Below are 22643 nucleotides of genomic sequence, written 5' to 3'. Positions count from 1 at the left end.
ACTGGAGCTGTCATGTGTTATATATCATATTATCTGCGTATGTAAAACCTAATCTGTTTATTGACGCGTTTATGTTTGGAATATAGCATTGTAGTATTGCCCCCCTTTATATACGGGGCAGCGATCTCACCATGACAGTCACAGGTTTATTACACCAAGCTACGCTGAGTTATGTCAATTTTTAAAAGAATAAAAGTGAAAGCAAAGTTCCTCCAATGATTTTACAGCTGTTACTTATTATGATAAAGGGATTTTCTTCTGCCTCTGTTTAGAAAACCACTACTGGCCTGCCCTTCTGGTCTGGATCCAAGAGGTGCCCTCATCCACTGACCTTTGATCCTAGCATGGTGAGTAGTGTCTGGTCCTATTCTTCATCCAGTAACAATCATACACATAGTAGATAGGAATGAGAAAAATACCAGTGTATACTGATGACCACTCACATTCCTTCTTTATCTTGTCTGATAGTAGCTCCTATTCACTCTGACCATATAATTGATTCTTATCTAAGGTACATTTAGGCAGTAAAACACAGATAATAATCTGCTCTCCACACACATTCAATTCATGCAATTCTCCTTATCAGTGAATTGAAAGCAGCATTGTAGAGAAGTAATATAATGGAACTGTACTGCTGCTGTATAATAAGTAACAGTTACTGCCACACTATGCACAATATAGATGTTTATTTATGGGAACACTGAAAATGATTGAGGGAGCAATTATTGCAGCTACTTACTCTGTTAAGGGAAATAATTGGTCTTACTGACCTCAAGTTTCTTCCTGCAGTTTCACCTTGCTGGAAATGCTGCTGTAATGATGCTAGTTTCATTTTAAACCACCCATTTTTAACTGGCAAGTTGAATATGTTTTTCAAAGCATTATATGCTTTACTTCATCAAGACTATGTGTTTCATTATTGTGTTTTAGACTACTCATATGGAGTATGTGAAGGCCGCAGCTAACCTGTATGGGCAAATCTATGGGATCAAAGGGACAAGAGACTTGACTTTGATCGGAAGAGTCTTAGAGAATGTCCATGTACCATCTTTCACTCCCAAGTCCTCCGTGAAGATTCATGTTACTGACAAGGAGATGGAGGAGGAGAAAAAACGGGGAAGTGATGATGCTGGTGAGTTAGTTTAATCTTTTTTTATGTTACCAACTCACTTTCTTTGACTTGTTATTATGTATTCTCTCTCTCTGCCACAGAAAAAGCCAGACTTGAGGAGTTGAAAGGAAAGCTGGCCTCACCCCCTCTGCAAAGCTCAGTTCAGATGCACCCCATTGACTTTGAGAAGGTACGATAAGAGTTCAATGACACCTCTGCCTCAGACTCTGCAGAAGCTGCAGACAGTGACAGAGTGGTGACTGAGCCTTAGGGGTGAGGTGCTCTTTGAATATGTTGTCACAACCACCCCCACCCCCAAACCTGTATCTGAGCTGGTCTTGAGACAGAGCTTCCTTAAAATCTGTAATGGCTTTGAGCAAAGCAGAGTTATATATATTTTAAAGTGTCCTTTCTGCAGTCAAAAATAGCAGAAATAATCATTCAGTCGGACAACTCAGTTGGAAATGATATATTTCCAAGAACTTCAATGCAGTCAACATTCCATTTCTATCAAATAGCACACAGAATCCTGAAGGCAGATTTCCCTCTATAAAACATTGTCACATTCTTGTATTAACAACTTATCACTCTGGACATTAAATTAGGTTTGGCATCTTAAAGATTCATGAAAATCGTATCAAGATAATTATTTAGGAGTGTTGACTTGATATAATCCCAATTTCCCAAAGCAATAATTTCTTAACCAAATATTTCCTAAAACTCAGTCACACCTTAAACTAAAATGATTTTCTTAATAGGATAGCACTTTCCCAGAGAAAATATGCCTAACAGTCTATATTCTTACATGGTACCTTTTGGGAAACATGGCCACAAAACACATTTAAATGAGGCAGCCAACCAGAGACCTTTGTTGCATCTCTTTCCCCAATATCTTCTCATCTTTCCACTCTTTGTAAACTTCTGACTGCCGCGTAAAAATAACTTTTATAAATGTGTCCTTTGACCAAGATAGATTACATATGGATTACAAATAGATGCTAAGTTTAAAAATTGAGCACATTTTCTGTATTGTTGCACATTGCCAACTTGAGAAACAAAGTAGTGTGTCTTGTGTCCAGTTTCAAAATTGATTTGGGACTATTTTGAACACAAGATTAACACATCAATCAGAACACCCTGGTCAATAACTCAGTGAATAAATAATAATAATAAAAAACAGGCTCTAAATCAACTTTAACTCTACATCCTGCAAAACTTAATATAAGTTTTAATTCAAAATGTATTTAAATAATAATTAGCAATTGTAAGTTTAAAGAAATCTCTAATTGCAGTAAATTCAAACTGTTTTCTCATAACTTCATCATTAGTCTCTCCCCATATTTAATTCATCCATATGGGTAAATTTTTCCTCAGCATCGGACATATGCTATTGGATAGGACTGGATCTTTATGAAATTAGAAAATAAGTAGAATACTTATATTTTTTTAAATATTTTTTTTAAACTTTAGATAAATCTTAATACTTCTCAAACAATTAAGATAACGCTTAAAGGATGGTGTCCTGGGGGATCTCCTCTCAAATCTGGGCCAGGGCATCGCTGAGCTCCTGAACAGTCTGATGATAATGGCCCAGAGGTGTTCTATTGGATTTAGGTCAGGTGAGCGTGGGAGCCAGTCAGTGGTATCTCTCATCCTCCAGGAAATGCCTCCATACTCTTGTCACATGAGGGCAGGCATTGTCACGCACCAGGAAGAATAGAGGACCCACTTCACCAGATTTCATCTTGATACAAAAAGGCAGTCAGGATGCTGATATGCTTCCCCAGAATATCATTAATCCACCATCAAACCAGTCATGCAGAACAGTGTTACAGCTTCTCCAGACCCTTTCACATGTGTCACATACACTCAGGGTGAACCTGTTCTCATCTGTGAGAAGCACAGAGCACCAGCTGGACATGTCAATTCTGGTCATTCTGGCAAATGCCAGACATGCTCCACAGTGGTGGGCAGTGAGCACGTTGGGCCCTCTGTTTCTGATTCTTTGGTCATAGATTCAGCAGGCCACTGGTGTGGCCTGCTGATGGCTTAAGGACATTCTACAACCCTGTCCAGCTCTCATAGAGTAACTGCCTGTCTCCTGGAATCTCCTCCATGCTTTTGAGACAGTGCTGGGAGACAGCTCAAACCTTCTGGCAATGGCACGTATTGATGTTCCATCCTGTAAGAGTTGGACTACCTGTGCGACCTCTGTAGGGTCCAAGTATTGCCTCGTGCTACCAGTACTGGCACTGACCCTAGCCAAATGTAACAGTCTGAAAAGATGAAGAAGGAAAAATGTCATTGGCCTCCACCTGTAAAACCATTCCTGTTTTGGGGGTCGTCTCATTGTTGCCCCTCTAGTGTACATATTGTTAATTTTATTAACAACAAAGCAGCTGAAACTGATTAACAACCCCCTCTGCTACTTAACTGACCAGGTCAATATCCCAGAAGTTTAAATGGCTTGATGCTATACATTGGAAGCAACAGTGTCTTTTCTAAACCTCTAATATGGAAGAGGTTACAAGAAATACTGCCCACAGAGTAGTTGGCTATACCATGGTATCCCAGGAATAAGGTACCGTTGCTTAATAAGGGGTAAAAGCAGGCCAGAAAGGATGCAGCTGCTGTGTTATTAAAAGGATTTGGAGACGGTAAATGACTTTAAATGAGATTCTGATAACACATTCAGTGAATCAAGAGGGGCAGTAATGAAGTTGCATGAGGTAAGTCAGCTAAATATCAAATGTCGTCTTGAATAAAAACAAGACTCCCAAACCCCCTTCTCTTCAATTTTATCCCTGTGTACCCTGGTCAGGCTGTGGATAGATGGAATGTGTGTAGGAGGGTTTCAAAGGCATCAGGTTGCCAGCTTGGAGCTTCCTCACAACCCCTCAAGCAATCCTGGAATGACAGTCACCCTCCTAGCTTTTGTAGAGCCGCACTAGCAGAGGCATGACCTCACTGGCCATGTCGATCACAACAGAAATCCGATTTCCACCGCTTTCTGACAGGGTACCAAGTCATACATCAGAGCGATTGAAGTGACATAACAACAAAGCATGCAAAGCTCAAAGAGGGCGCACAGAATGACATCACTGGGTATGTCACTGGACATGAACGTGGCTTTTATCCAGCCCCCTAGCAATTTATAATGTCATTAATTACTGTTATTAAGCTGTCATTCTACTTTTCTTAATTGCTGTTAAGATTTCTTACATACATTTCATTTCATTACATTTTACACTGTTGTGTATTAAGCTTTGTGTTTTTTTATAAGAATTAAGGTATCTTTAATATTCCCACTCATGCAGGATGACGACAGTAACTTCCACATGGACTACATTGTTGCTGCATCTAACCTGAGAGCAGAAAACTATGATATCCCTGCAGCTGATCGCCACCAGGTCAGTATTTTCACAGTGGGCATCATCTAATCCTATTTGTAAATGGGAAAAAAGATAATAATAATAATACAGGGACATCAAAGGGATGCTGAATTGAGGGGTGGGGGAGACAAAATAGAGATGCAGACTGCTCCCACTCCCTTGGGGGTCGGTTTTTAGCTGGTGCTGCACACACCTGCCCTAAAGCCACAGAAACAGCCTCCTGACCCATTGTTCACGGAGCAGAACTAATCACAGCACTTTACCTGTCGCCTGGGAGGTGACACCTGAGCCAGGCCTTGTACCAGCCGACAGGGTGACACACACACACAGCCCAACACATGGATGTTGGGGGGAAGGGTACCCTTAGGTGAGGGTAGACAAAAGAGAGTTAGCCTTGTGTAATCAGACATTTCTACATGTTGCATCTTGTTTGGGCATAATGTATCTCTTATTCACCATTTAACCAGGTTCATATACATGTTATAAGCTTTCAGTATATCAGCCATGCAAGGCCGCGCGAGCGCTACATAGCGAAGCAAATAGTACAATATTTGTCTCTGACATGTATTGGAGTTGAAATAATATAGTTAGGTACAAATTTTGTTGGATAAAGACACAATATTTGTAGTTTGACCTCTGTACACCAACACAGTGGATTTTAAATCAAACAATCAATACAAGATTACAGTGCAGACTTTCAGCTTTAATTCAAGGGTTTTAAAAAAAATTTGGATTAGCTATTTAGGAATTATAGCCATTTTTATACAAATGCATAACTAAATGTTGTAAAACACTGCTTTATACTTGTTGGATCACATTAGGATTGTAGTAAAAGTTACTGAAAGTAACTGAAATAGTTACATGTCCAACACTACATGACCTGCGTTAAAATTTTAAAATGAACTTTCCTTTGTCACCTTTCCAGAGTAAGCGCATTGCCGGAAGGATCATCCCAGCCATTGCCACCACGACAGCCGCAGTGGCAGGCCTCATGTGCCTGGAGCTGTATAAACTGGTTCAGGGTCACCAAAAGATCAGCTCTTACCGCACAGCTTACATCAACCTGGCCGTCCAGTACTTTGTCATGTCCCAGCCGAGCCGGCCTCAGCGCTTTGAAGTGAGTAACAGCTCTATATGACCACAGCTTTAATTTAGTTAGAGCGGTTTTAGGAACGAGATCAATAAAGCTTTCAGTCACGTATAGGACCTGAGTAAAGTCTGACAGACTCTTACTGTATAACATACTTTCATAATTTAAACCTGCCTATTTTGAGGATAAATCCTTTGAGTTCTTTGTAATTTATGACCTTCCTCTTTGGGTGGAGAGTATTAAGTCATGAATGAGTGCTCTCAGAGTAAAAGCCCACGTTTAGCTGTCAATCTCTTGGATATACTGTAAGCTCATTCTTTAACTAGCTCAGTATAATCCTCAATGTATTTCTGTGCAGGCAAGGCATAAAACAGACCCTTGCTTGCCTCTTTTTTTGGGACAAATTAAATGAATTCAAAGTGACCTATTCTCTCAATACTGAATCCTTTTGGGATCAGTCACACACTACCATGTTTGTTGTCTGATTATATTCAGATTCAAAAGCTCATCACATTTAAGATAAAGTCTGAGATACTTGATACTTGATGATTGCTACCCTCATACATCTGCCTATAGCTCACCTTTGGAGGTAATCAAACACTAGACTGGAATGCTCCAGCTTTCCCACTCAGGGCACTAACCCTCTGACAAGGTCAGCAAGTGGGGTAACTGTGTCCCGTGGGGCTTGAGGGTGCTCTGAGACAGTGTGGATCCGGTTTCAGTTTTGGTTACAGGGGGAAAAGTCAACCTCTGCGTAAAAAGCAGCCATGATGACAGAAGCAGCTGTGACTTTTTGCGTGCAGTTTTGAGGTTCCAGACATGCCCTCTTCCTCCCTGTGTTCTTATAGTTGTTGACTGTGAACTTGCTTTTGTTTGCATATACTTGTATATTTTCATATGCCTTCTGAAATTTGCTGGGATACACTCAACATTTCCAAAGCAGCATGAAACACTGGATACAGTCAGTAATTAAATTAATCAGTCACAGTGACAAAGTACCTGGCATCATCCCAGCCAGAAGGGATATTCAAGTGGTGAATCGGAGGGATGGGCAGACATTCGATTTTTTTTTAGACAGAGGCTCTTTCATTATGGGTTAAGGCTCTGGCTTTTAGGCTTTTGTCTAGTCAACAGAGGACCCAAATGAGAAACACCCCCAGCCAAGACAGCATTTTGAGAGTTAAAGATAAATCCTAATGTAATACTGGAAAGCATTCATAGATCAGAAACACACATGCAATTAAACGCTTAGACAGTCAGTGAGAGGGAGCGAGAGAGAGACAGAGGAGGATGGTTATCTGCTAAGCACTCAGCTATATGAAGTGGGAGATGGTCCCAAAGAAAACATTTTAGTTTTTATGGTTAATTTCAATTTGTCATTGACACCTTCTCAAACGAAGCTTGGTAACTGATAGTCTCTCTTCACATGCATTCTCCAATTCTTCTAGTTTCTGATCTCTTTGATGAAAGCTATTTACTATAGAAAAATATTTTGAGTGGCCACGCTTTATTGATTTCAAACTAAGGGCAAAACCATGAATTGCTGGGCCAGTGTTATTGCTACTATTTATCATATTATTTTATCATGGGTGCATCAGCAACAACATACAGTATATTTTGACCAGTAAGGATAAATTGGGTAATTATAGTTATGACAGTGTAACTGGAAAAGTTTTTAAGAAACTATTAAAAGGATACTTATCAAAACTGTTTGTTATGCATTACTGTAAAAACAATAATACTTCAGCCTAATTATTGTCTCACCATATTTTTGACCTCACATATCCAGTATCAAACTAATTTAATCAACAAGAGTCAGAGGTCCAGGGTTCCTATTCCTTGGTTGATTGATACTTTTAAACAAAGTGCTTATCTTTATTCAGTGCTCTAAAAATCCCCTGTGTATGAGTGTGGTCTAGATAGATATAAAGAGATAAAGAATATTAGTAAAATATTTGTAATTTGTGCAATATAGGCCATTTTTATGTACTGAAATGAAGTGTGCAAATGACATGAATGGTACACATAAAAATGATTTCAGATATCATAAATTAGCCAATGACAAAGCACAGAAAGAAAAGCAACTTCCTCAATGTTATCGCTCTAATCTAAGATTAGCAAACATTTTGGGAGGCAGGCTTTGAAGCAACTGCAGACGTGCAGCTGTTAAATATCACTGATCAGACATGCGGTATTAAGGTCTCATCTTACTTTTGCTTAGATCTCTCCCCTTATGAGATCAGTCTCAGTTCATTAATATCAAGTAACAACAGTCACATCTTGCTGGTTGTGCAGGTGGCCCACCCAGTGCTGTTCCAAAGTGAAGTTTACCACATTACTGCATTCCTAGATGCAGTAATGGCACAATTCTGATTGTCTTGTGATTAAATGCTTTTGGAAAATTTGTGCTAGCTGTGGTTGAGTAACACTGTCCCTAAATAACCATTTTACTTGCAGACTCTTTAATAGATAATAAATAAATGGCTCACAATCATCTGAATCGTCTTCCAGATTTCTTGCAGCTGTTTGCCAAAATGCAGAGATCCCCTGGTATCCCCCTGCTGCTGCTGTCCTCTCTGTAGAGGTAGAAATATGTAAACAGGAGGTTGTCCTTGTCTGCTCAACCTCAACTCTTTTGCACAGTTTTCCTCCCCGTGTTATGTTTTTCAGTTGGGAGACAAGGCCAAGACATTAAAGGCAGAGCAAGAGTAGCAAGTTTCTAAAACTTATTTTACTAAGAGTTCGTGATATGATGCAGCCATAGACCATAGACTGTAAATAAAAGGTGCACATAGGCAACCATGAGTTAGTGATGCATCACAGTCTTAGTATTTTTTTAAACCAGACATGACAAGCGAGGGCTGAGAAACTGACACTACTCATTCATATGTAATGAAAAGTCATTTCCACCCCAAAGGATACCTTGCTTTATCATACTTTTTTACCTATTTGGGACCTAAATTTACAAAATGAAAATCATGAACTCAGCACGAAAGTGTTTACTGAGGTGGTAGATCAAAGAAGCTGCAAGGTGGTTTTCCCAAAGACTTCCATACAAGAGGGAGACCTTTTGGAACCAATGTAGCCTTCCACTTCGCTTTTCAGACCCAGAAGCTGCATGCAATTTTTATAAAGTATATAAACTGTGAAGAAGATGGGTCAATTTGCCCACCTTTGCTCCTGAACCAAAGCTGACAATACACACAGTGTCTGGTAAATACAAAATTTTTAACCTTGCAGTTTCACACAAATGATACAGCTGCCATAAATGGTGCGTATTTTAGGTTCAGTGTCTTGCACAAGGACACTTGGCACATAGATGGGCCAGGGATTGAAGGACAAACATTCAGACATCCCACTTCACCAACTGAGCAGTAGTTGCTCAATATAATATATGTTATGCTTGCATCTCGGCAGCACAGTGGCGTGGTGGTTGGCCTCTGCCTCACAGCAAGAGGGTCCTGGGTTTGGGTCCACCTTGGCCTGGGGTTTTTCTGTTGGAGTTTGCATGTTCTCCTCATGTCTGCATGGGTTGTCTCTCTGTGTTAGGCTGTACAGGCCGGCGACCTGTACAGGGTGTATCCTGCCTCTCGCTCTATGACAGCTGGGATAGGCTCCAGCCCCCCTGCGACCCTGAAAAGGATAAGTGAAAGAGAATGGATGGATGGATGCTTGCTTTCCTTTTCAGAATCAGCTCTGTCTTTAGTCATTAAGACAGCTATACGTAGTAACTGCTGGCACCATATTGATCTAATTGTCATTGTGTTCATAACTTTACAAATTATTTAAGTAACTGTAAAATAGCTGTCATTTGAACAGGGTTGCTTTTTTCATAGCAGTAACCCACAATAATATATAGTGTTTCAGTTGTTTTGATTTTACAACCCAAAGCTACCTTTTTGTTTCATGTTCAATACTACAGCAGGGAGTGTTTTTAGGGGAAAAACTGGCTGCACTCTCCCTGGGCAGTGGCTGGCAAAAGTAGTGGAGCATTAAGCCATTCAAGGGATCAGTACTTCCCTTAATAGTTGGTGGAACAAAAAAACAGAACTTTAAAAAAAAAGCCCCTTTTTTTACTGGAACAAAATGTCAAAAAAAAAAAACAATGTTGTTCAGTGCAATTTTTGCAAACACATTAGAAATAATAAACTTTACTTGTTAGTAATAACACAGTATTTTTAACTTCTTCTGCCTTCAAGGGACAAAAATATACTCTTTGTTGCTAGTTATACTCATTTTGTGACATTTTCAGACACTAAGCCATTAAAGGACTGTTCAAAAGCAGCAAAGATTGATGAATGTTGTACTCCTGCAGTTGTAACTGAGCTGCAGCCTCATTAAAACAGAAACATCACCCGAGGTCAGACAGAGGAGGACGTGTTTCAGCTGTGTGTTAAATAGCTCAATCTTCAACCCCTCCAGCAGCTTCCCCAACACTCTGTCAGCATATGCAGTCTTTACTTGTCTGCTAGGCTTCCTGCTGGTTGTGTGCCGTGAAAATACTCCCTCTTCCATGCCTGTGCGCACATCCTCCACACTCTAACCCTAACTTTGAGCCCTTTCACGCTTTCTTGGTGCCCCTCTGCCCCACTTTGCCCCTTCCAGTCTGTACCATAATTGAATTAGCAGAGTTGGAGGCAAGCCTCCTGATCTCGAGGAAGGCACTTGTCGGTCACACTGCTTCTTTGTTAATCACCTGCAGAAATGATGGCTATTTCCTGCCTTCACAGGAAGCAGTATATTGAAACCAGATTTCCCAAAGAGCACTACGTAACCTTGCTGTCGGCAGAGAATCAGGAGGAGGCAAGGATTTTATGTTCATGTGCTCCAGTCTCTGTTTCTAATAAACCTTTTAGTCACAACTTGTTCTTCATGTGCATCAGGAAGAAAATCACAAAGAAGGAAGAATGTTTAAATTTGCTGAGTAGTCATTTAGTCCATTTATTTATTTATTTATTTGACATGGAAAATAGAAAACCCACGGCTAAATGATTTGCGATTTGAGCACTTGCGTAATTGAAGGTCAGACATCTGTCACACAAATAACAGGGAACGGATTAAAGAGAGAACAAGAACAACAAAGGAGGAGATTTGCCTCCCATGTGGTTAAATATGTGTTGGCCTCCTTGGACTGTGCCAGTAAAGAAATGGGGTGAACATGATCCAAGGCCTTCTGGATTCCCAGAGGAGTGCAGAGGCCATTGTGCAGTTTGAAACTCAAGACGCAGACATGAACAGTGCTTGCGGGATAATGAGTAATCTGTGATAAACATATACAGCTTGTGCCTTCTGTTGTTTTCCCGGGTTTATTTGGAGGTAGTATTGTTTTGGTTGGCCTCATGTTGTTAAGTCAGATGTTGTTCCATGCTGCATTGTACTGTCATTGTTATTCTTTAATTCCCCATACAGTATATCTTCACTTTCCCTTTTGTGGCATCAACAACAATATTATGTTGGTACACTGGTTGTTTATTTATGTAGCAACAGACACAGAGCAGATCAGGCTGGATATAACAGATGAGAACATTGTTAGATGCAGACTGTAGGAGATAATAAAACTGCCTACTCAGATCTTTTATTTAGTATTTATTTGAGCGTGTGGTAGAACTCATAAACTTGCTTGCATGCTTTCCATTTAGTCAAACTGATAAGCCAGCAGTGTTTGATCTAGCTGAGTAATATTTTCTTTTTTATACATATTTAACACAGGGTCAATATGGCAGCTGCCCTTCAACTAATTGTATCAGGGTTCAAGTGTGTGTCAAAACGGCTGCGTTGTTGGCCTTGACCTCCACCTTTTCTAGGTGTAGGAGTCCAAAAATTCAGAATTTGAAAACTTCATGAATTACTTGTGGCCCACTCACAAAACCCCTCCTCTGAGAAAATAGTAAATTGCTTATGATATTAAATTGCATATGTGGAGGAAAGAACGCATGATTTCACCTGAAATGCAACACAGAATTGTCTTTTTACAATTTGTGCATATCTGAAGATGAAGAAGATCATTTTAAAAATTAAGATGATAGCTTATTCTCTCCTATGGGAGCTTGTGTGGCATGATTACAATTTAGTTTGTCATTATATTTTACTTTGTCATTACCACTATGTTGTTTGATACCCTGCACTGTTTGTGTTTTTGTTTGGTTTTGTTTTGTTTTGTTCTGCTGCAATGCAAAACATGTGCCTCATCTGATTGTTTCAGCAGATTTAAAATAATCTCAAAGCAGATCTAAACAGTTTATCTTTTTTAAATTAGAATTATTTCTACTTTTGAACTGTCGCAGACTCTTAATTATAAATTTAAAAAACATATTATTACCTGAACAGTAAGAGATTTGCTTTTTTTTTTGCCCATCACATTTGTACAATCAAATCAGTCAAAACTTTATTTGTATAGCACCTTTCAGTGCTGAAATACAATGAAAAAGATAAACGCATCATAAAATAGAATAAAAGTTTCAATAGTGAAAAAGCACCAATCAGACCTAAATAAATAAATAATCATACTAAGGCAATACCAAGTAAAAGCCCAAAATAATAATGTAGCAATAATAATAAATCATACGCTGTGAGACATATGTACTTGAGTGAAAACATTAAGTCCTTTAGAAACAAGTAAAAGGATTTTAAATATGGAAACTGACATCAGCCAGTGTAAGGACTACTACAGTGTGTGATGTGCTCTGTCCTTCGGGTCCTAGTAAGGTCCTAGTACATTTTTAGATATAGACATTTTTAGATATGGTATGTCTATATTTTTAGATATAGACAGACCAAATACCATAGCATTACAGTAATCAAGCATACTAGATATAAAAGCATGTATATGTATTATGTATTTCTCTGCATCACTTAGAGAGCCAAAAAGTCACACTTTAGCAACAATGCTCAGAGAAACTGCAAAACAAACAAGAACTACATCTCAGACTCTACACGCATCAGTTAGCATGCTAATTTTTAAAGTTCACAATAGCGCAATTAGAAAAAAGAATGAACAAGTCTGACTTATTTGGAAGGGAAAGAATCTTCTCTCTAAAAAGAACATGATAGCAGGTTTGGAAAGTTGCATCTGAACAAACTTCAAGACTTCTGGAACAATGTCCTTTGGACAAACAAGACTAAAGTGGAGATGTTTGGTCATAATGCACAGTGCCATGTTTGGTGAGAACCAAACACAGCATATCAGCACAAACACCTTGTACCAACTGTCAAGCATATCAGCACAAACACCTTATACCCCATGTCAAGCGTGTTTTTGGAGGGGTGATGATTTGAGTTTGTTTTGCGACTAGAGGACCTGGGCACCTTGCAGTCATTGAGTTGACCCTGAACTCCTCTGTATACCAAAATATCTAGAGTCAAATGTAAGGTTGCTGTGTCCAACAGCCGAAGCTTGGCCACAGCTGGATCATGCAGCAGGACAATGATCCCAAGCACAGCAGCAAATCTACAACAAGGTAGATCAAGGTGTTGCAATGGCCCAAAGTCCAGACCTCAACCCAACTGAAATGTTGTGGCAGGAGCTTAAGAGAGCTGTGTCTGTAAATTTCAATTAATCTCAATCAACTGAAGTAATGCTGTAAAGAAGAATGGGCCAATATTTTGTCCACAGGGATGTAAGAGACTGATAAAGGTATACAGAAAACAATTACTTCAAGTTATGAATCACGGGCTGTGCTTAATTTTTCACAGGACTGCATAGAGTCATGTGAAAACTTTCTTTTTCACATGATTGTAAATTTTAAAGAGACATGTCACTGAGGCACCCCACTGATTAATTTATTCATTTTAGAAACATTAGCATAAATTTCAGCAAATATTTTTTTACAAGGACCCAACATGACATTATAATAATTGTCCATCTTTTTATGTATCTCCTTTTCCCATACTTCTTCCTGGTTCCGTTTTTTTCCGTATTTCCGTAACAATTTAAAGCACCAAAACTGGTCAAAAATTATGCCAGTTTGCCATCATTCTAGGTCTAGTTTTCTAAGCTGTTCCTGAGATCACGAGTTTTCAGATTTACTCATCAACTCACAATCATAAGGGCATGTTGCCATGTCTTCTTTTTCTCTTTACCTTACTTGAAGTCAGAAGAAACCTCAAGAAAGATCTAAATTAAAGTTGGTTGGCCAGATTACTTGAATAACACTGAATGACACCATATCCCACATGTTTCCAGCTTCAGTAATGGGTGTCTGTATGGCCCATCTTCTGTAACCTTCTGAAACCAAGGATTTGACGTATACACCCACTTCATGCTTTTTTCATACATCGTCCAGTGTGGCCATTCAGAACGACTATAAACACATCTGATTTCTCACATGATCAGACAGCATGTCATGAGTACTTATTATTAACCCATTCCCTCTCGTTACCTTGTACACAAAAACCTTATAATAAGGTCACAGGTGGTGCATAAGTGGTTCTGCCTAAATTTCACCTACTAATGGAAGAGATAAGAACTGTGTGAGTGATTCAGATCAGCGACTCTGTCATCCTTGGGCCAGCAGTTGAAATCAAAACTAACTACAATAGACAAAAGAGACCGTGCGATGGCCTAGTGTTCCAGACAGTGGGGGATTACCAAAAATGGTTACAATTCATACTATGAATAGGACTGCCAAATATTAGGAAACCCATACAATAGTTTTTGCAACATTTCATTCAAAACCATACATGACAACCTTCTGGCATTTAAAGAAGAATCAAAATAATTGGGATTAAGCCTCAGAGTATCTCAGATATCTGCACAAAATTAAATGGTAATTCATGTAGTGCAGATGCCGGTGTAGCCCACTGGGTTGAGCAGGTAACCCCTATGCTAAAAGGAAATCAGTGGAGGCCTGTGTTTAATTCCACCCCTGGCGCTTTCCTTTGTTGTTCTCCTCTTTTCCTGTCTGCTCTTCTGTTTTACTGAAAAATAATAGGTAAAAAAAATAAACCTTAGAAAAGCATCCAGTATTCCAATAATTGTTAAGCTACTTTAAGAGCTAGAAATACAACATAATGACCCTCAAAATCCACTTGTACTTTTAAGCAGAGCTCTACACAGTGTCTTAATGTCTACACAGTAGCTTTAATTTGCCTTTAATGTGAACTATTTAGCACTGAAATGTGTCTCAGTCTTATTTGTCTGTGTCCAAAATCGGATAAGAGAGAGAAGCTTATTGAATGTTGACAAGAGCTGAACATCATATTGATCTGCAAATATCAATACCTTGTTCCAGTAGCCAATACACGAAAACATTACATCATTACATACAGCATCACATCATGTAACCAAAGAGCATGACCTTTGATTTCTAAAGCTCAGATCAATACAAATAAATATGTAGCGACAAAGAGCGCACTGATCACAGAGTCCAGAACTGCGTGCTGTTATTGAACTGATCCCTGTGATTTGCAGAGAGCTGTGTCCCATTACGTGCCACATACCAATAGTAAACATTATGTTAGTTATCATATTAGTCATAGAGTATTTGTTTATATGTGTCTGTGACTGTATGTATATCATAAATAATGTGGTAATAAGTGCAAGACATCAAGAGCCATCTTAATGTATAGCAAAACTGAAACGTGCACTAAGAAACTTGCAGTTATTACAAATGGAAGCGCATTATAATGCATATGCATATCTGACAGTCTGATGCGTCCCTTTGAGGCATTTTGATTATAATTCACTGCTTTATAATTGTGAATCTATCAGACATCTGCCATTTGAGTGTCTGTACAGGCTTCAGCACATCAGTGGCCCATTTGTAAGGGTTTTATTGACTTAGTGCTTCTGCCCCAGGTCATTTTCAGTCAGGTGGAGTGCTGTTATCTTCTCATTGAAAGACAATCACATTGAGATTCTGTTTGCTGTTTTGCACGTCAATGGAAGCCTTTTCAAAAGCTTCTCACTGCTTTTAGCCTGTGTGGCAAACTCCGCACTCTCCTGATAAGTGTCTGTGTGCTGCAGAGCTGCCACCCCCGCATCACCTTCAACCTCTACATGTATGTCACGAATTACATATCAAAAAAGGGACCTAAATTTTAAATAAACAGAATCTTTAATACTAAATGCCCCATTTTTTTAATTGTATATAGCCAGTGTGTAAGGCTAGTATTCTTCCTGTCACCTCTCTGGGGTATGATAATTGCAGGGGGCTGGAGTGAACAGTTGGAGGTCCGGGCCATCTGTTTCTTCACTGCAGCCTAAACTCATGACTGGTGATCAATAGTGATCAAGTAGCAGATGATCAAGTAACAGATGACACTCCCAATCAGACAAAGGGAACATTTTACATAATAGTACTGTTGTCCCAGTAGAGGAAACCAGAAAACACAAACAAAACTGTTTCTGAACATGTACTTTTAAAAAGAAATGAAAACTATACTTTCTGTTTACACTAAATCTCAAAGCAAGATTTGCATGTGGCATTACTGTGATCATGGACTGTTCAGTTTTGATTAGATAGCACATGAAAAGCTTATCTTTCAGTCTTGAATGCTAAAATGGACCGAAGGCCTGAAAATAATCAAAAGTATTCTTGCCTAGAAGTGAGGGTGGGCTGTCTCTTTCAGTAATGATGTTAACTGGAGCACTGATTTTCTGGTTTCATACAAACATGGTTTAAACAAAGCTTAATGGAAGAATTCCTGCTTTACAGCTGAGACCTTCCAGTGATTAATATTATGATATATAGTACCAATCAAAGGTTTGGACACAGAATGTGTCCAGACTTTTGACTGGTCCTGTAATTGGGTATATCATTTTACATTACCACTGGTTCAATACTGTAAGAATAATGTAATGAATGGTACTGCCTATTTTGACTGTGATTGTTTGTGTCACACATACTCAGTGGAGTATGTATGTATGAGTAATGTATCTTTTAATGAAATCTTTATATTCTGCCTTGTCTTAAAATGTAACTTTATTGCGTAATGTTGCTTCCAGTCACATGCCCATTTGCTTTAAAAATCTGGCCTATGCTGTCCTGTATAATGGTTGTTATGAATTTGGTATAGCTGAAATCTTCTTCCTCTTTCAGCTGTTTCCTTTAGCTTTTGCCACAGAGGATAGAGGATCTGCCTCCATCTCAGCCTGTCCCTAGCATCCTCCTTTGTTACACCAACCCTCTTCATGTCATCCATCACTACATCTATGAACCTTCTCTGTGGCCTGCTTTCTTCCTGCCTAGCAGCTCCATTTTCAACACCGTTGTCCAGTATATCCACTATCCCTTTTCTGCACATGCCCAAACCTTCTCAGCCTTGCCTCTCGAACTTTAACCGCTCAACCTCAGCTGTCCCTCTAATGTACTCATTTCTAATCCTATCTCTCCTGGTCACTCCCAATAAAAATCTTAGCATCTTCATCATCCCCAAACCACACATCATAGCAGGTCTCAATTCCATCTTGTAACCCTTCTCTTTCACCTTTCCTTCTATCCTTCTGCCACAAATCACCCCTGACAAACAGATCAAGTATATGCTTCGTCTGCAGTTAACATCACATTCATCTGTCGTCAGCAGTGGAGAGCAACTTGACTTTCAGGTTTAGTTAAGAACTTATCCAGGACATTAGATCTTAGTGAAATGCTACCAGACTGTCTGTAGAAAGCTACAGGAAGTTTAAAGAGCTCAAGATAAAAGTATGATAAAAATATGATCTAAAAAAGACCACACAGATCCTCCATCTGTCTCCTTTAAAGCTCTCTTTGAGGGCCTCCAACGGAAAATATATGCCTTTGAAGAAACAGGCCTCTAGCCTCAATGGGTTGTAAAAATATTTCCACTGTTGGGATTCCTGCCAGAGAGTGAAGCTGAGACAGGAGCGTGCCTATGCAGAAGTAGTTTTTGTGGCAGGCTGAAAGAAGGAGGACTTAACAAAGTTTGCCTGCTGGTCACCGGTCACTTCCTGTCTCTGAAGGTGCTCATTGTCTTAAAGGGCAAGTTTGAAATACACATTATGAATAACACATTATGATTTCTCTTCAAATGCAGTGGCCTGTGCACAATTACCAGCAAAAATGTGCTTCAGTCCGATTGGGATTCTTTTTACCTCCTTATCGGGTTTGTGAGCTGAACTTCCTCAGGCTGCACTCCTGTGCCCATATCTGTAGACGCAGGGATCTATTTTTGGGCTTCATCAATCAGTTGCCCATGTTATCATAAAAGACTGTATTGTGTATCATTTCATATGTTGTTAACAGCCCTAGGGAGTTAACAGTGTCTGAAACCAAAATATGAAAGTCTAGCAACAACAAACTTACTCTAAAATGTGAATAAAATAGAAAAAATACACTAATTTGTGTCCAGTGGTATAAAGTTTTTGATTGTAGGTTCAGACTTTGCTAATCTTGGTTCACTTGTTTTTTTAGGAGTCTAATACTGTGCAGACTCACTAGAAATAACACTTTGTGATAAAGACAGGTCCTTCTGACCTTTTCATGTCATTCTATAAATATAGTTCACATTCACTTTGAGATGAGTTTTTATGTCCCACTTGTTTACATCTAATACTAAAATGTCATTGTTGACTGTGGGCGATGTGGAAGTCTGCGCACCTATATGCATGTGTGTTGCAATCAGAAAAATGGAAGTATTTTTTAATGTAATGCAGTGACATTTAGTACACAATGGTTTAAAACACATTTATGTCTTTTGGAATTGAGTTATTTATTATATTTTTATTAAATGAATTTTTACATCCCACATTATTAAGGGAGGAGGATTTATTTATTGTGTGGTGAATTTAAAAAGAAAAAGAAAACACCATGTTCTGTTTATAATAATACAAAATCAGAGGGTGTGTACATGTATTTGGTACTGTATGTGGCCTGTTTTAACATAGATATATTACTGTCTGTCAGGAAGAGAAGGGGATCACTGAACTTCCTGTCAACAAGAGGAAGCAGCCTGTACTTTTGGCTGTTAATGTCAGATGTTGGGGAACTTCATATCTGAATGTGCAAAGCAGGGAGAGGGATTTTACAGCAGGCTTTGTGTTAAATGATGGAGAAGTCACAAACACTGACAGAATATTTGGAAAAAGCTTATTTAATTTAAAAAACACAGACATAGATTGTTTGAAGAGCCCTGGAGAATGAGAATGAAAAGCAGTGGGAGGACAGATGAAGACTGAAAATAAGTCTGTTATTGTTCTGGGGAGAAAAAAAAAATCCAGTTCTTTCATGTTTTATGGGGGAGTTTGAAGGGCTTTATAATACAGACGATAGAGCACATGAGAAAAAAAAGTTTATTATATGCTGTGTTCTTACCATATGTTCACCAGTTTGACTTGAAATAGCCATTTGCTTAAGGTTTGTTTAAGGTTTAACAACAGGACAGTCAGCCACAAGACTAAACTGAATATCTGCAGTTGTGACTAGTGACCAAACAGCACTTGGGAGGGATTTGTCAGGTACACTATTCTCAACATAACACGTGAGCTCTTAGACAGTAATTCTAAACTCTAACCTCTAGACAACGTGGCCCAGCTTTTATTTTATATGGACTTTCTTTTGATTTGTATGTATTCGCATTAATGACTGCAGCAGGTTTAATTAACCAGCTAAAAGTGTCTAATGTTTTATTGTGTGCTACAGAAAATTGTGTAAAGCAGATATCCTTGTTCTGGCAGTTCAGTTTAAGAGAAAAACAATAACTTTCTGTTTCACATTTTGCTTCATTCCCCAGAGAGAACTCTTCTGTTGGGGCATTTTTTGTTTTTATTGTGGAAGTTCCATGACAGAAAGATACTGTTGTTGTGCTTGTGGGAAACCATTTGTAATTGTTTCCAGTGGCCTGTTAACTTTCCGGCATTCCTGTTTATTTTTTCACTCCTGGTATACTGTGAATAGCTGACGTCACCATGGTAGCTGATTGGCTTTAAGTTCCTCCCAGAGTTGGGTGACAGACATGAGAGAGAAGAAAGGAGGAGCGGGAATAAAAATAGATTGCACACCTGCTTTACATTGTGTACAATCAGCATCTCCAAACAAAAGCATAGGTACACTGAGAACGACGGTCCACTTTACAGACCAACAATAATGTTACATTTGCAAGATCTTCAAAGAATCCGCTTTTCTTAGATGTGTGCAGGTTCTAGTTCTTCTTCTGTCCACAGATAATTTAGGATTGTACTCATCATTCGTGCTGCTCACACATTAAAATAAGCTGGCATATCCAGCCTTACGATGTGCCTCTTGCAAACATAATGTAAGAAAGTACTTTGAGTGCTCAGTCCATTTATCAAAATGCACTTAGTTTGAAAACTGGGACAAAGGACATAGACATCCAGTGAGACTTGGGCTAAAGTATGCCTCGAGTGTGTCTCCATAACCGCAAACCCCATAAGTGGTGGGAGTTGTAAGGGCTAGTCAAAAAGTTCCCCTTGGCTGCTGAAGCAGAGATAATTGGACCCAGGTTCAGCCAGAGTTTTGGTATTCACAGCTCGAGCCAAGTTTTGGTCTTCACAACTTCTTTGAGCAGACAGCGTCTGTACGTGAGCAGAGTCGTTTGATGACGTGACGTGTTTTGACTTCATTTCTGCATGTGAGGAATCCTGATCATTTCCGTCAGGTGGTGTTTTTTTTTGTTTTTTTTTTCTCTTAGGTCTTACATATGTGGATTATCATGTTTAGGGTAAGCATGTAGTGATGAGCAATGGGTCCAGTGGCAACAGCAGTGTTTATGTTTGCAAGGGTTTAATTCATCTCTCTCTGTCTCCAAACTCAAAGTTTGTTCCTATTGATGAGTCCTATAAATGACTTTGTGTGTAATTTATCCTAAAATCTGAGCTCATGAAAGAATCATGATAATTTTAGCCAAGCTTACAGCAGGGCTTAAGGAAGGGCAGTCAGATGGTCAGTGTATTCTCCAATCAATTGTTATATGTTTTGCATTTTGTACAGAAAACTGTAGTGCCACTAAGAATTACTTTAATGAATTGTAATGTTTTGTGTTTTGCCCCTTGTTGTCTAGTAGGCTATAAAAATCAAATCAAAATTTCACTTTGACCAGTGCTTAATGTAGTGACTTAACACCAGCAAACTATTAACATTCCAGTCTGTTTTAGTATATTGTTTTGAGTGCTAATTAACTCAGCTTTAATGTAGCTATTTAAGGAATTTTTGGGGAACTAATTTTTCAGCCCGGGAAGTTGCGCCTTGTTTCATGCACACATAAAACTGCAACTAATTATTAATCTATCCAAATCAGCTTGAATTTTAGTCAGAAATATCCCTAAGGTGTGGTCCTTACAATGAAAAGCAGTAAAGTAGCAGCTTCAAAGAATGTATGCCTTTATACAGAGACTCAAAAACTATAGGAAATGCAGAAAGAAAATGGTCCTTCAAAGTTAATGTGCAACCTGGCGGGCTCTGCAGAAATTCCTGCGTCCGTATTTCACTGTCTCTTGCAGCACATTTATATTCACACAGATGTTTCATAAGCAAGATATTTTTTTTTTTTTTACTTTTATAAAGAGACACTCATATTATTTTTCCTAAACAAGCAGCTTTACGTGGCTATATGGGGTTTTACTGTACAAGTCATAAACTGTAATGTTTCAAAGATGGAACTTGAGAAAAGAAAGAGTGCCCTTCACCATATATGAGGAAAACCTTGTTGACCTCAGTGTGGCTGGTTCGAGTGTGCTGATTGTTCTCAGCTGCTTCACCAATGAAAAATGCAGTCTCTCTGTCTTTGAGCATCCAGGACTCTTGTTATGGACCTAACCATTTTCTGCACTTCGCTCACAGCAAGCAGTGCCTCGTCTGTCATCTTTGTGTTGCTGTATGTAACATGTCTATCATCAGGTTGCAGGAAAGAAATACACCCTGTGGGATGACTTCCTTGTTGAGGGCAGCAGAAGTGGTCAGCAGGAAATGACCTTGGAAGATCTGTTCCAGTGTATCAAGGTATGCCCTCCTTATTTCATTCAGCAAGAAAACACTTTCTTCACACCCAGTGCTGCTGAGTACACACACATGATTTTTTTTTTTAACGTTTCCACCTCTCTCCAGTGCACACAATCCCCATTGTTTGAAGTGATTGGCTATTTTACACTTACTTAGCAGAGAAATAAGAGTAAACGTGAATAAGCATTAGGAAAAAATCTTCTTACTACCAAACTATATAGCTGGTTAAAGATTGGCATTGACGAGTAAACAGAGACAAAATGAAACAATTATTTCAAATTTTGCTTCTATGATTACTAAAATGCTACTTTCAGCAGTATATATAAAAAGTTGAGCGGTGAACAGTCTTATTGAAAAACTTGTCATAACTGTTGCATTTTCCTGTTTTGAGACCTCTCAGCAGTTGAGAATGTTGAGCAGTTGAGAATGCAGTCATACTTTGGTTACAGGCAGCCTTGACACTGTGGTACTTTAACTGTGGTCTGGGTTGTCATCTTATCAGCAGCAACAAAAGACAAGAGCAACAAGTGATACAGAATACATCCTCTAATTTGAGGAATGTCAAATTGTTGAATTTCAGGATGTCACTTCCATCTCAGATAGGAGATGGTTCAGCTGACAGTTGACCTGAATGTAGTATCCCAGACTGCAGTGATGGAAAAGTCATACCTCGCATTCCATAACTGTGTTTTTTAACTCTGATAATCACCAGCATGCAAACCCTGTTTTTTTTTTTAGTACAAATCTTTCTTATCTTTCTACACTGTACATTTAATCCCTGAGACAGTGTCTTCGTAATACATATGACATACATTTGTTCCTGTTAGCACAGGACTCACAGCCTATTTGTTAGGTGCTTGCAGTCTGGCTCTGAACAGACATTTGGTTTATTGATTGCATTGGATTTTTTTTTTTTTTTTTTTTTTGAAGAGGCAAAGGGAAAATAAATTGGCAAGTCTTCTTAGTGCTTCATTTTTTAAATTTAACCTTTGACCGCTGGGCTTCCTTGGTTTGCTTGCAGAGTTTCCTGAACTGCTGCAGTTGTTTGAGACCACATCAGACTTTTAGCTCTGCAGACTGATGGGTCTTTGTTTGATGCACGCGCAATATCTCTGTTTATGGTCATGCCTTGTTGT

General features: G+C 38.9%; 1 protein-coding gene across 1 annotated transcript in view; it reads left to right on the top strand.

The window, feature by feature from the left end:
* Positions 1–22643, top strand: part of uba7 (ubiquitin-like modifier activating enzyme 7) — a 35478-nt gene that overhangs the window by 10881 nt on the left and 1954 nt on the right. Inside the window, exons 17-22 of the mRNA XM_030729397.1 lie at positions 273–347; positions 931–1132; positions 1213–1301; positions 4429–4521; positions 5429–5620; positions 21406–21507. Of these exons, the coding sequence (XP_030585257.1) occupies positions 273–347; positions 931–1132; positions 1213–1301; positions 4429–4521; positions 5429–5620; positions 21406–21507 (753 nt within the window). The remainder of the gene's footprint in view (positions 1–272; positions 348–930; positions 1133–1212; positions 1302–4428; positions 4522–5428; positions 5621–21405; positions 21508–22643) is intronic.

The sequence above is a fragment of the Archocentrus centrarchus genome, chromosome 5 (genome assembly GCF_007364275.1).
Source record: "Archocentrus centrarchus isolate MPI-CPG fArcCen1 chromosome 5, fArcCen1, whole genome shotgun sequence".
Lineage (NCBI taxonomy): Eukaryota > Metazoa > Chordata > Actinopteri > Cichliformes > Cichlidae > Archocentrus > Archocentrus centrarchus.
Note: the sequence above shows the minus strand (reverse complement) of the source record. Positions and strands in the feature narration are given on the sequence as shown.